The sequence below is a fragment of the Pseudophryne corroboree genome, chromosome 6 (genome assembly GCF_028390025.1).
Source record: "Pseudophryne corroboree isolate aPseCor3 chromosome 6, aPseCor3.hap2, whole genome shotgun sequence".
Lineage (NCBI taxonomy): Eukaryota > Metazoa > Chordata > Amphibia > Anura > Myobatrachidae > Pseudophryne > Pseudophryne corroboree.
The window spans coordinates 462,680,007-462,694,862 of NC_086449.1; the positions used below are offsets into that span (position 1 = coordinate 462,680,007).

At 45.3% G+C, this 14,856-nt stretch overlaps 1 protein-coding gene across 2 annotated transcripts in view; it reads left to right on the top strand.

The window, feature by feature from the left end:
• The window catches only part of POT1 (protection of telomeres 1), a 318,561-nt gene that overhangs the window by 148,589 nt on the left and 155,116 nt on the right, over positions 1–14,856 (top strand). For both annotated transcript variants that reach the window (XM_063927165.1, XM_063927166.1), the window contains exon 6: positions 10,235–10,404. In XM_063927165.1, coding sequence (XP_063783235.1) covers positions 10,235–10,404 — 170 coding nt within the window. The remainder of the gene's footprint in view (positions 1–10,234; positions 10,405–14,856) is intronic.

Consider the following 14,856-nt stretch of genomic DNA (forward strand, 5'->3'; position numbering starts at 1 on the left):
GGTGACGTCACTTTAGGTCAACCGCAGGGCAGAAAGTTCCCATCATTGGTTACAATGTAGCGCATAGGCGCTACATTGTAACACTGCCGTGTGCTGCCTGTCAGTGAGGACAAGAGCACACAGCCGATCAGGAGAGTGCTACAACGTGGCACTCCCTGATTGGCTGAAGAAACCCACTTAGACATCAGTCAGAGTGGGTTTCTGGCATTCGTGGAAAGGAGTCCCATGTGAAAACATGGGGCCCCTTTCAGTTCGTGGCTCGGCTTTCCGTTTTCTTATTTTATGCAAGTACGTGGATTACCCCTGGATTTCCCGAGGAGCCTGGACCCCTGGATCTCGTGAGTATAATTTCTTCAACAGGTACCCCTTGGATTCTACTGGAGAAGAGGACCGACCTGCGTGTGAACATAAGGTAAGTATGTATGTATGTTTGTGTGGATGTATGTAATAAATCTTTACTTTCACGGTGTGTGTGTCTTGTCTTTTTTTGGGTATTTTTTTAGTAGTAGTACTACAGGTACCAGCGGGCCCGTTTTTCCGTCGCATGCTGGTACTTGTGGTTCTCCAAGTACCAGCATGCGGGGGAGGCTTGCTGGGCCTTGTAGTACTGCTACTAAAAACAATATCTTTTCTTTTACAACAAAGGCTATCAGCCTCCCCATCCGCAGCCCATTGGATGGGGGGGGACAGCCTCGGGCTTCACCCCTGGCCCTTGGGTGGCTGGGGGGGGGACCCCTTGATTGAAGGGGTCCCCACTCCCCCAGGGTACCCCGGCCAGGGGTGACTAGTTGGATTTTTGATGCCACGGCCGCAGGGCACTATATAAAAGTGACCCCCGGCTGTGGCATTATCTGTCCAGCTAGTGGAGCCCGGTGCTGGTTTTAAAAATACGGGGGACCCCTACTCTTTTTGTCCCCCGTATTTTTGGGACCAGGACCAGGCGCAGAGCCCGATGCTGGTTGCTTAAATATGGGGGAACCCCTGTCATTTTTTTCCCCATATTTTTGCAACCAGGATCGGCTCAAAGAGCCCGAGGCTGGTTATGCTTAGGAGGGGGGACCCCACGCATTTTTTTTTATTATTTTACAGTGTTTAATTAAAAAAAAAAAAAAAAATAAACCCCAGCACGGATCACACAGATCCGGCCGAGATTGATTGTAAAAAAAGTCGGCAGTGTTTTGCTAATCACTGCCGTAAAAATAGGTAAAAAACCACGAATGACATCGACATCGGAAGAAAAGAAAAACCCGAATACGACAGCTTAGTAAATCCATCGTAATCAATTCAAAAAGTTGCAGTTTTACACTGTCGATGTCATTCGTGATTGAACTTTGACCTTTTTTCGGAAATTACGAATCTTCGTAAATTTACCCCCATGAGGGTGGTATGAGGGCCCGACGTCCACAGGTGGGGGTTGTGCTTACAGTCCAACACCGTGCAGGACGTTTGGCATTTGCCAGAGAACACCAAGTTTGGCAAATTCGCCACTGGCGCCCTGTGCTCTTCACAGATGAAAGCAGGTTCTCACTGAGCACAAGTGACAGACGTGACAGAGTCTGAAGATGCCAAGGAGAACGTTCTGCTGCCTGCAACATCCTCCAGCATGACCGGTTTGGCAGTGGGTCAGTAATGGTGTGGGGTGGCATTTCTTTGGGGGGCTGCACAACCCTCCATGTGCTCGCCAGAGGTAGCCTGACTGCCATTAGGTACCGAGATGAGATCCTCAGACCCCTTGTGAGACTATATGATGGTGCGGTTGGCTCTGGGATCCTCCTAATGCAAGACAATGCTAGACCTCATGTGGCTAGAGTGTGTCAGCAGTTCTTGCAAGATGAAGGCATTGATGCTATGGACTAGCCCGCCCGTTCCCCAGACCTGAATCCAATTGAGCACATCTGGGACATCATGTCTCGCTCCATCCACCATCGCCACGTTGCACCACAGACTGTCCAGGAGTTGGCGGATGCTTTAGTCCAGGTCTGGGAGGAGATCCCTCAGGAGACCATCCGCCACCTCATCAGGAGCATGCCCAGGCGTTGTAGGGAGGTCATACAGGCACGTGGAGGCCACACACACTACTGAGCCTCATTTTTACTTGTTTTAAGGACATTACATCAAAGTTGGATCAGCCTGTAGTGTGTTTTTCCACTTTTTAATTTTGAGTGTGACTCCAAATCCAGACCTCCATGGGTTAATAAATTTGATTTGCATTGATAATTTTTGTGTGATTTTATTGTCAGCACATTCAACTATGTAAAGAACAAAGTATTGAATAAGAATTTCTCTAACGTCCTAGTGGATGCTGGGGACTCCGTAAGGACCATGGGGAATACACGGGCTCCGCAGGAGACTGGGCACTCTAAGAAAGATTTAGTACTACTGGTGTGCACTGGCTCCTCCCTCTATGCCCCTCCTCCAGACCTCAGTTAGAATCTGTGCCCGGACAGAGCTGGGTGCATTTTAGTGAGCTCTCCTGAGCTTGCTAATAAGAAAGTATTTTAGTTAGGTTTTTTATTTTCAGAGAGCTTCTGCTGGCAACAGACTCTCTGCTACATGGGACTGAGGAGGAGAGAAGCAAACCTACTAACTGCGGCTAGGTTGCGCTTCTTAGGCTACTGGACACCATTAGCTCCAGAGGGATCGAACACAGGAACCTAACCTTGGTCATCCGTTCCCGGAGCCACGCCGCCGTCCCCCTCGCAGAGCCAGAAGACAAGCCGGCGGGTTGAAGCAAGAAGACTTCAAAATCGGCGGCAGAAGACTCCTGTCTTCATATGAGGTAGCGCACAGCACTGCAGCTGTGCGCCATTGCTCCCACATTACACCCACACACTCCGATCACTGTAGGGTGCAGGGCGCAGGGGGTGCGCCCTGGGCAGCAATTAAGTACCTCCTGGCAAAAGCAGCATATATACAGTTGGACACTGTAATATGCATGAGCCCCCGCCATTATTTTTACACAAAATCGCGGGACAGAAGCCCGCCGCTGAGGGGGCGGGGCCTTCTTCCTCAGCACTCACCAGCGCCATTTTCTCTCCACAGCTCCGCTGAGAGGAAGCTCCCCAGGCTCTCCCCTGCAGAAGCACGATAGAGAGGGTGAAAAAGAGAGGGGGGGCACATAAATTTGGCGTAAAAACAATATATACAGCAGCTACTGGGTTAACACTAAGTTACTGTGTGATTCCTGGGTCATATAGCGCTGGGGTGTGTGCTGGCATACTCTCTCTCTGTCTCTCCAAAGGGCCTTGTGGGGGAACTGTCTTCAAATAGAGAATCCCCTGTGTGTGTGTGTGGTGTGTCGGTACGTGTGTGTCGACATGTCTGAGGTAAAAGGCTCCCCTAAGGAGGAGATAGAGCAAATATGTGTGTGAGAGGGTGTCTCCGTCGACAACGCCGACACCTGTTTGGATATGTGTAAGTGCTAAGGTGAATTTATTGCACAAAAGATTAGAGAACAGACAGGAAATCTACCCATGTCTGTCCCTATGTCGCAGAGACCTTCAGAGTCTCACAATGCTCACTATCCAAAATAATAGACACTGATATCGACACGGAGTTTGACTCCAGTGTCGACTACGATAATGCAAAGTTACAGCCAAAATGGCAGAAAGGTATTCAATATATGATTATTGTAATAAAAGATGATTTGCATATCACTGATGACTCATTTGTCCCTGACACAAGGGTACACATGTTAAGGGGAAGAAAGCTGAGGTAAATTTCCCTCCTCTCATGAGGAAAAAGAGCGGAAATCTCCAGACAAGAGACTGCAGCTTCCCACAAAAAATTCTCAGGCAGTATTCTTTCCCCACTAGGGCCAGGATGCGATGGGAATCTTCCCCTAGGGTGTCACGTTTGCCCAGAAGGTAGCACTAACTATTCTCAGGGATCCTGCAGATAGCGTGCACATTCTGGTACACTACTCAGACCGGCGATTGCGTCGGCATGGGTTTATAGCGCTGTGGCAGCGTGGACAGGTACCTTATCAGCAGAGATTGAGACCCTAGTATGCATATAGATATATAGATATATATATATATGTATATATAGATATATATATATATATATATATATATATATTAAAGATGCTGTCTTAAGAGATATATATATATATAAAACATGCCCAAAGAGACATGAGTATACTGGGTCCTAGAGTCAAAGCTATGTTGATTTCTGCTTGACGTGTCCTGTAGAATATGCAATGGACAGATGATGCCGACTTAAGAGGCATATGGAAGGCTGAGTATTGTGTGGAGAAGGGTTCTCGGACCTGGTCTCCACAGCTATAGCTGGTAATTCTGATATTTTGCCTTATATTCCTGCACAGCCTAGGAAAGCACGACATTATCAAATGCAGCCTTTCAAATAAAGAAACAAGAAAGTCCGAGGTGCGTCCTTTCTTGCCAGAGGCGGGGGCAGAGGAAAGAAGCTGCACAACACAGCTAGTTCCCAGGAACAGAAGTCCTCCCCGGCCTCTACGAAAATCCACCGCATGTCGCTGGGGCTCCACAGGCGGAGCTAGGCCCGGTGGGGGCACACCTTCGTAAGTTCAGCCACAAGTGGGTTCACTCCCTGGGCAATAGATATTGTGTCTCAGGGATACAAGCTGGACTTTGAGAAGATGCCCCCTCACCGACGGCCCTGCCGGCTTCCCCCCACGAGAGGGAAACAGTGTTAACTGCAATTCACAAATTGTATCTTCAACAGGTGGTGGTCAAGGTTCCCCTCCTTCAACAAGGAGGGGGTTATTATTCGACCATGTTGTAGTCCCGAAACCTGACGGTTCGGTCGGACCCATATTGAATTTAAAATCCCTGAACATATACCTGAAAAGGTTCAAGTTCAAGATGGAATCGCTAAGAGCGGTCATTGCAAGCCTGAAAGGGGGAGATTTTATGGTGACTCGGGACATAAAGTATGCATACCTTTATGTCCCCATTTATCCACCTCATCAGGCGTACCTCAGAATTGCGGTACGGGATTGTCATTACCAATTTCAGACGTTGCCGTTTGGTCTCTCCACGGCCTTGAGATTATTCACCAAGGTAATGGCGGAAATGATGGTGCTCCTGTGGGAGCAAGGTGTCACTATTATCACGTACTTGGACGATCTCCTCATAAAAGCGAGATCAAGAGAGCAGTTGCTGAACAGCGTATCACTTTCTCTGGAAGTGTAACGGCAACACTGCTGGATTCTATATATTCCAAAGTCGCAGTTGGTTCTTACAGCTCATCTGCCTCTCCTAGGCATGATACTAGACACAGACCAGAAAAGGGTTTATCTCCCGATAGAGAGAGCTCAGGAGCTCGTGACACTGGTCAGGAATCTATTAAAACCAAAACAGGTGTCAGTGCCTCACTGCACTCGAGTCCTGGGAAGGAGGGTGGCATCATACGAGGCCGTTCCCTTCGGCAGGTTCCATACGAGAACCTTCCAATGGGACTTACTGGACAAGTGGTCTGGATCACATCTTCAGATGCATCGGTTAATCACCCTATCCCCCAGAGCCAGGGTGTCTCTCCTGTGGTGGCTGCAGAGTGCTCACCTTCTCGAAAGTCGCAGATTCGGCATTCAGGACTGGGTCCTGGTGACCACGGATGCAAGCCTCCGAGGGTGGGGGGCAGTCACACAGGGAAGAAATTTCCAAGGGCTGTGGTCAAGGCAGGAGACTTGCCTTCACATCATTATCCTGGAACTAAGGGCCATGTACAACGCCCTAAGTCAAGCGGAGACCCTGCTTCGCGACCAACCGGTTCTGATTCAGTCAGACAATATCACCGCAGTGGCTCATGTAAACCGCCAAGGCGGCACAAGGAGCAGGGTGGCGATGGTAGAAGCCACCAGAATTCTTCGCTGGGCGGAGAATCACTAAGCGCACTGTCAGCAGTGTTCATTCCGGGAGTGGACAACTGGGAAGCAGACTTCCTCAGCAGGCACGACCTCCACCCGGGAGAGTGGGGACTTCATCAAGAATTCTTCGCACAGATTGTAGGTCGGTGGGAACTGCCACAGGGGAACATGATGGCATCCCGCCTCAACAAATAGCTACAGAGGTATTGCGCCAGGTCAAGAGACTCTCAGGCGATAGCTGTAGACGCACTGGTGACACCGTGAATGTTCCAGTCGGTTTATGTGTTTCCTCCTTTTCCTCGCTTACCCAAGGTGCTGAGAATCATAAGGAAAAGAGGAGTGGGAACAATACTCATTGTTCCGGATTGGCCAAGAAGGACTTGGTATCCAGAGCTGCAACAAATGCTCACAGAGGACCCATGGCCTCTGCCTCTAGGGCAGGATCTGTTGCAGCAGGGACCTTGTATGTTCCAAGTCTTACCGCAGCTGCGTTTGACGGCATGGCGGTTGGACGCCGGATCCTAGTAGAAAAGAGGGATTCCGGATGAGGTTATTCCTACGCTGATAAGGGCTAGGAAGGAGGTGACGGCTAAACATTATCACCGTATACGGCGAAAATATGTTGCTGGGTGTGAGGCCAGGAATGCCTCTACAGAGGAATTCCAGCTGGGCCGTTTCCTTCACTTCCTACAGTCGGGAGTGACTTTGGGCCTAGAATTGGGGTCCATTAAGGTCCAGATTTCGGCCCTATCCATTTTCTTTCATAAAAAAAAACTAAAAAAAAAACTAGCTTCTCTACCTGAAGTTCAGACGTTTGTGAAGGGAGTGCTGCATATTCAGCCACCTTTTTGTGCCACCAGTGGCACCTTGGGATCTTAACGTGGTGTTGAGTTTCCTGAAATCTCACTGGTTTGAGCCGCTTACGACCGTGGAGTTAAAATATCTCACGTGGAAAGTGGTCAAGAATTGGCAGCTTTGTCATGTAAAAGCCCCTATCTGGTTTTCCATATGGACAGGGCAGAATTACGGACTCGTCCGCAATTTCTGCCAAAGGTGGTGTCATCTTTTCATTTGAACCAACCTATTGTGGTGCCTGCGGCTACTCGTGACTTGGAGGATTCCAAGTTACTAGATGTAGTCAGGGCTTTGAAGATTTATGTAGCCAGAACGGCTGGAGTCAGGAAACCTGACTCGCTGTTTATCCTGTATGCATCCAACAAGCTGGGTGCTCCTGCTTCAAAGCAAACTATTGCTCGCTGGATCTGTAACACGATTCAGCAGGCTCATTCTGCGGCTGGCTTGCCGCCTCCAAAATCAGTAAAAGCCCATTCCACAAGGAAGGTAGGCTCTTCTTGGGCGGCTGCCCGAGGGGTCTCGGCATTACAGCTTTGCCGAGCAGCTACTTGGTCGGGTTCAAACACTTTTGCAAAGTTCTACAAGTTTGATACCCTGGCTGAGGAGGACCTTGTGTTTGCTCATTCGGTGCTGCAGAGTCATCCGCACTCTCCCGCCCGTTTGGGAGCTTTGGTATAATCCCCATGGTCCTTACGGAGTCCCCAGCATCCACTAGGATGTTAGAGAAAATAAGATTTTACTCACCGGTAAATCTATTTCTCGTAGTCCGTAGTGGATGCTTGGCGCCCGTCCCAAGTGCGGACTTCTTCTGCAATACTTGTATATAGTTATTGCTTAAATAAGGGTTATGTTATGGTTGCATCAGGTTTGTCTGATGCTCTGTTGTTGTTCATACTGTTGACTGGGTATGTTATCACAAGTTATACGGTGTGATTGGTGTGGCTAGTATGAGTCTTACCCTGGATTCCAAAATCCTTTCCTTTTAATGTCAGCTCTTCCGGGCACAGTTTCCTTAACTGAGGTCTGGAGGAGGGGCATAGAGGGAGGAGCCAGTGCACACCAGTAGTACTAAATCTTTCTTAGAGTGCCCAGTCTCCTGCGGAGCCCGTCTATTTCCCATGGTCCTTACGGAGTCCCCAGCATCCACTACGGACTACGAGAAATAGATTTACCGGTGAGTAAAATCTTATTATTTCATTCATTCAGATCTAGGATGTGTTATTTTAGTGTTCCCTTTATTTTTTTGAGCAGTGTAAATAGTCCTAAGTACCTAACACACTGAATGTGTACTGAGTAGACAGTGCAGGAATATCTACAGTATATATAATTTTATTTCTTTATTTTCCCATTGTGTAAAAATTGCATTCCACTTCCCAATTACTGTTACCTACATCCTAAATTTAGATACACTGATTGATTTGCGCAACAATATACTTGTTTTGTATTTAGTTTTTGAAAATTTTTACATTATTTTTCATTGTAAAGATAATTGCCATACTGTATATGTAAAGAAGCTAATTTAATAAATGTTAAATTCCTGCATTAACTAGCAGAAAATATGTACTTTATTTTTCTGAAAAGTTAAATTATTCAAAGGCAGCGTAGTAATGCCATATACAGTACCTACTCAATGTTCTTTTCTATGAACTATTATATGTTTCTTGCACTTATGTCTCCCAGGTGAGCAGGTCAGTCCTACACCTACTGCTTACCCTGGCATGTGCCTAGCCACACTGCCTATTTAATACACGTGCTCATATCTGTACTCGCCATGCAAGGGATTGTCCATGTGTTGTTGTTTTTTTTTTTTAAAGAACCATTGCATCCTGACTGCCATTGAAAGACATTTTTAAGCTTATTTGGTGCTTTTATTCCTGAATTATTATTTTTTGCCTCCATTCTTTAGACAAGTGAGGTAATGCTGCCTCTTTGTGGCTTACTGTGTTATATTACCATGTAAAATGAACGCTCTGCATTGTTTTAACTCAATCATAGTTAAAAAGATAATATTTGAATATAATTACAGCAGTTTTATGCTTAACTTCAGATTATGAAGATTACCTTATTAAGGATGCAGAAAGCATTTATTTTTATGACCTGAAATATTAAACAACTGTGGAAACTGTTAACATCACTTTCATTTCATACCTAAAGATGTGACCTCATAAACCTAGCCTCAATATGCCATGCGGCGCGAGCTGCCTGGTGCGAGGGAGCCGAACCTAGCCATGTAGCATTATTGACCTTTTCTTTAAATTTAGTCTTATTCGCCCCACAGGCGCAGTGGAACACCACACAATTACTACCAGAGACGGGGTTGTGACTTGAACAACACAGGAATTGGATATCCCTTGTCCAAGGCTTAGTAAATAGACCCCCTTTGTTTTAAATATGTGCAAAGTCGCATGTGAAGCCCAACGGAACTTTATGTGAGAAAAAGCCGCAGCAGCTGCACACTAGCGCTTCGTATACTGATTCACACACATTTGCACAGAGATACGCAAGTGTTTCCTATTAAATAATAAGGGCAGTCTCGTGAGGGGTTTTTATTGCATTGCAACGAAGACACTATACTATAGATCAAAGAGATGCTTGGAGCAAAAAGAGTTGCACTGGACCTGGGGTACTGAGAAGGGCTGGTTGGTGCGACTGCAACAATAGTGTATGAGGATAAATCTTCATTATCATAGTTTAACCACACATTAAGTTAGTTGTAATTTTTCCATGTTTTTGTCCTAAATTACTGCTGATTTGAGCTTCATGTAATTCTTAAAGAAGTCACAAAGTTACATGGATGTCGAGATCCATTTTACATTGTGTCATTGGACAGTGGAATGTCTAATTGTACACTAATTCACGTAATACTCTTTCCCATCTACATAAATGTGTCTGCCACCTTGGGGCACTTGTAAAAGGCTCTGTTTACTAGAGACAAGGTCTAAGTTGTGGCAGACTTTAGTGCACAAGCAGAAACGAGCCCTATCACCAATGAAAACACCAACCATTTCTAGTGTTAGTGCTCTTTTTGCTTTAATCCCACAATTAGTGCAAGGTCAGGTAGCTACTATATTGATCGTTTTAATGAGTAGTCATCCTGTTTTGAAGGGCTTGAATTAATAGGACACAATGTGGAATATTATATGTTTATGCACTGCAATCAAATATCACATTGCATATTGCTGTAAAAGTTAAATGTTCTAAATAAAATTTTGTCCTTTTTGGTTCTGTATTCACTGCAGTACTGTATAACTTTTTTCTTTTAATACTGTAACTAATAATTCATGGTTCTGTATTTTTTTTTAGAGAATGAATAATTTGGTTATATTGTGAACGCAATTCATGCCTAGCCAAGGTTTTTGTCAGCATGTGGTAGCAGTGAGCACTCCAAAATGTAATGATTGAAATTGAATGTGAGTTATGAGCTCTTAACATTTTGTCGGAACAATGTGTCATTAGGATGTTATTTGAATTAATACCTTTTTATGCCTTGTGTTATTCAAAACATTCAAGTCTTTTATTTATATTTAGGTAGGAAGCTGCATTGCAATTCAGAATGTACATGCAAAGCTACACAACAGTGCTAATGACAATGAAGCACCTGCTTCATATCTGGAATTTCATCTTCATGGAGGAACGTGTTATGGACGAGGCATCACTGTACTTCCGGATGATAATTATGATGTCCAAGAACTGAAAAAGTAAGTCTGAAAGAACTGTTTAATCCATATTAGTCTCCCTGCAGAATAGGTAGATGTGTCACGGTAGTGCTCAGAAGCCAGTGAACTTATTAATATGAAGATTTTATTTTAATATTTTAAAAATATCTATGCTGGGACTGTTAATGGTAGGCCACAAGTCTAGCTTTCTGTTTGTTGTCAAGTACTATATATATATATATATATATATATATATATATATATATATATACATACATACATACATACATACATACATACATACATACGTATATGTGTATATATATATATATATACACATATATATATATATAGTTCTTAGTGGCAGCACTCACACACAGTACGTTACTGCTCCGGTGCCCTCCTTGACTCCACACTTAGCCACGGGTCCAATACAGATGAACGATGCAGGCGGCACTCGGAATTTTACTGAACAGCACAAGCAGGTAAGTAATAATGTTTCGAAGTTTATTCACCTCTTCATCAGATTACAAACATGAAGCACAAAAAACATACCTTTATAGCATCTCCCCACAACGTGCACTGCGCTCGGTCACAGGTCCGGCCGGAAACGCCTACTGATGATGTCACCAAGCCGAGCCGCATCAACAGGGCACTGTATACAAACACACCCACAATGAGCCCAATGGAGGAGTGGCCATGAATTAAAATATACACAGATAAATAACATCAGTATATAATAAAAGACAAATGACAAAAGTGACATATGCAACATAAAAAACATATACAAATAATCGATACAAAAATGGCACAATGAATCAGTCCTCTATCTCAATATAAATATACATGGAACATAATCGACATATTGTCCTGGAAAACCTGAATAAAGGTATACCAACTCATATTGAAATGCAAGACACTACTTACTGACCTATTACTCATAAAAAACAATGACGTCCTAGCGTCTCATTAAGGCCCTTTGGGGCCAAAGTTTGGAGTTCAAAAATCCAGCGAGATTCTTTCCTCGATAAACGGGCAGACCTATCACCTCCCCGGAGTCTCCCAGGTACATGATCAATGATTGATATTTACGCAGCTGCAACACATCGCAAGGAATTGAAATACTCCATGGAAACTAAAGGCTATATCCAAAATTTGAAAGCACTAAGTTTAATAGGCCAAATAATGTCTCCCCGAGACAATTATAGAATGCTAGCTGGCATATTAATACTATTAGATCCAGATTACACTTGAGTTTATTAGTGTTGGCAAATGGGCAGACCTACTGTACAGTAATTTCTTCAGCACACAGCTGGGTGTCCTTAAGAAACAAAAAATAAGCACTATAATGTGTGAATATGCACATACAAAATTGGGTTACTTATACGGGTATATTTACTTAAACTTGATCTGGGTCGTTTTTGTTTTCATGGTCTAAAGTCCACATTTACAGATGATTTTTGACTTTTTTTTGTAAACAACATAAAAAATCAATTGTTGGTAAATGTGTGATTTAGACTCTGAAACACAAAATCGTTCAAAAATCGAGTTTTAGTAAATATACCCCATAATGAGGGAAATGATCTTAGTAAAAGGAGGCAACTTTCTGGTGCTGCACGAATTACAAAAAAGGAACTATAATCAAACTTTTGTTTCATATTCACTAATTTTACACTTTCATGGAATTAAGATGTTAAAATTTACTGGAGATTAATCCTCGGGAAAGGGCATCCAGTCACAATGCAACACCTAGGGGTATATATATTCACCACCTAGCAACCAATCATATTCTAGATATCTTCTAGAATGTGCTAGATGATTAAGTAGACTCTGATTGGTTGCTAATGGCAACACTCCCACTTCTATTAACCTGCACATTAGTACAGTAAATATACCCCTTAGTACTGTACATGCATATGATCAGTTCCATTACTCCTATCTACTGTATAGGAAGGATGGCTGCCACTATGTAGCAAGATTGGTGAGTATCCCAGGTTTTGTTTTTGTTTTTTTATAGTTTGCTAGAAAATTTGGTGGCCCTTCTTCATATACTGGTATTCCTACATGAAGGATTGAAGGATGGCCTCATTGTGGCGTCCTTCACTCACTTTTTTTATTCTTTTCTCGTTACAGTTGTGGAAAGTAAAGAAGTGCCTTGTTTATCTCTGTTCTCTACCACTCACTGTATACATTTAATTTATCTTACGTCGTAGAGGATGCTGGGGTTCAGATTAGTACCATGGGGTATAGACTGGTCCACTAGGAGCCACTGGCACTTTAAGAGTTTGAGAGTGTGGGCTGGCTCCTCCCTCTATGCCCTCCTAACAGACTCAGTTTAGAAAATGTGCCCGGAGGAGCTGGTCACAGCTAGGGGAGCTCCATAGTCATTCTTTTATTTTTATTATTTTTAATAGAGTTTAGGCACAGGGAGGCTGCTGGCAACAGCCTCCCTGCTTTGAGGGACTAAGGGGACGGGGGGGGTAGTGTCCGCCCTGCGGGGTCTGAGCCACTATCTCCGCTAACAGGACATTGAGCTCCTGAGGGGATCAAACATTCCCCGCCAGAGGGGTTCGCTCATCCCAGCAGCATACCGCCACCCCCTTACAGATCCAGAAGATTTGTGGCGAGTTAGTCACCGGCCCCCCTGGCAAGCGGGGAGACGGTGTGAATATGGCGGCAACAGGGTACTGACTGCGCTCCGGGGCTCAGCGGTACATGGTGCGGCGCTGTGAGGGGCGCCCTGAGCCAGCACGTACACCCTACACTGACCTCCAAGCCTGTCAGGGTCCCAGGATCGCTGCCAGCGCAATTCCTCAGGCCAGTATAATCTTCAGAAGAGCGGGAAGACAGCGCCATTGAAGGGGGCGGAGCTTCTCAGACCCAGCAGTGTTCAGCACCATTTTCCCTGCCTGCAGAAGCGCTGACAGGGAGAGCTGTCCCTCCAAATCAACTCCAGCTATCTTATACAGTGCCAGGGGTTTGTAGAAAGGGGGGTGGGGGGTGGGGGAGGCTGTGTACATCTGTGCTGTGCAACCTATTAAGGTGCACAGTAAGCGCTGGATAAGGGTTTCCCTATATCCTGAAGTGCTGTGTGTGGGTTGGCTCCAGTCTCTCTGTCTCTCTTGCCATTCTTAGGGGGAAACTCTGTCTGCCCCTTCCCTGTGTTTGTGGTCTCCATTAAGCTATGTCCAGGGACCCTGTGTCATATGCCTCAGAGGATATGTCCTCTCAGGATGATCCCATTCCATGTAATCAGGATTGCACTTTGTTAGCACAGGTCCCAGCAAGGGACCCTGAGTGGTTAGCCTCTATTAAAAGTATGATTTCTACTAGAGTTGCACAAAATGAATCTGCAACTCAGGTTTTACAGAACTCTATGGCAGTTTGGTCCGGTTCTGTTACCTCAGGGTCCCCTACTGTAGGCCCCCAAAAACGTGCTCTTGCCCAGATTATGCAAGATGACACGGATACAGATTCTGATGCGGCAGACGGTGATGGGGATGTGCTGCGGGGGTCGGCATCTTTTGCAAAAGGGGTGCAGTTGATGATAGAGGCCATTAGAGATGTGTTGAATATTGCTGATACAACACCTGACCAGGTTGAGGAGGCTTACTTCACTGACAATAATAAAGCCTCGCTAACCTTCCCTGCGTCTGAGGAATTAAATGGTATATTTGAGAGAGCCTGGGAAAACCCAGAGAAAAAATTCAGATCCCTAGAAAGGTTCTGGTTGCTTTCCCTTTCCCTGAGGAGGATAGGAAAAAATGGGAAAACCCACCCATAGTTAACGCGTCTGTATCAAGACTCTCAAAAAAGGTGGTTTTACCTGTCACTGGATCTACCGCGTTAAAAGAACCGGCTGATCGCAAAATTGACACTACGCTCAAATCCATGTACACGGCTTCAGGGGCGATACTACGTTTTACTATTGCCTGTGCATGGATTTCCAAAGCTATAGTAAAGTGGTCGGCCACATTACTTGAGGATTTGGATACAATGGATAAAAGTGACGTTGAATTGTTTTTACGTAACATTCAGGATCTGCAGGATTTATGGTGGAATCCGTGAAAGACCTGGGTTCCATGGCTGCAGGGATATCTTCCATGTCTGTCTCAGCTCGTCGAGGACTGTGGCTGCGCCAGTGGTCTGCCGACGCGGAATTCAGGAGAGGTGTGGAGACCCTACCCTACACAGGTCAGGCTCTCTTTGGGAAAGCGTTGGATGCGTGGATTTCCACGGCTACATCGGGTAAGTCACCTTTTCTTCCCTCAGCTGCACCTGCTACGAAGAAACCTTTTTCTTCAGCTGCCTCACAGTCCTTTCGGGCTGCTAAAACAAGAAAGGCCAAGCCGTCCAACACCTTCTTTAGAAGAGGTCGGCCAAACTCCAAGAAATCTGCTGCAGCGGGTTCCCAGGAACAGAAGCCGGCTTCAGGTACGCCAAAGTCCTCCGCATGATGGTGGACAGCGCGGCCTGGAGGTGGGGCCGGTGGGG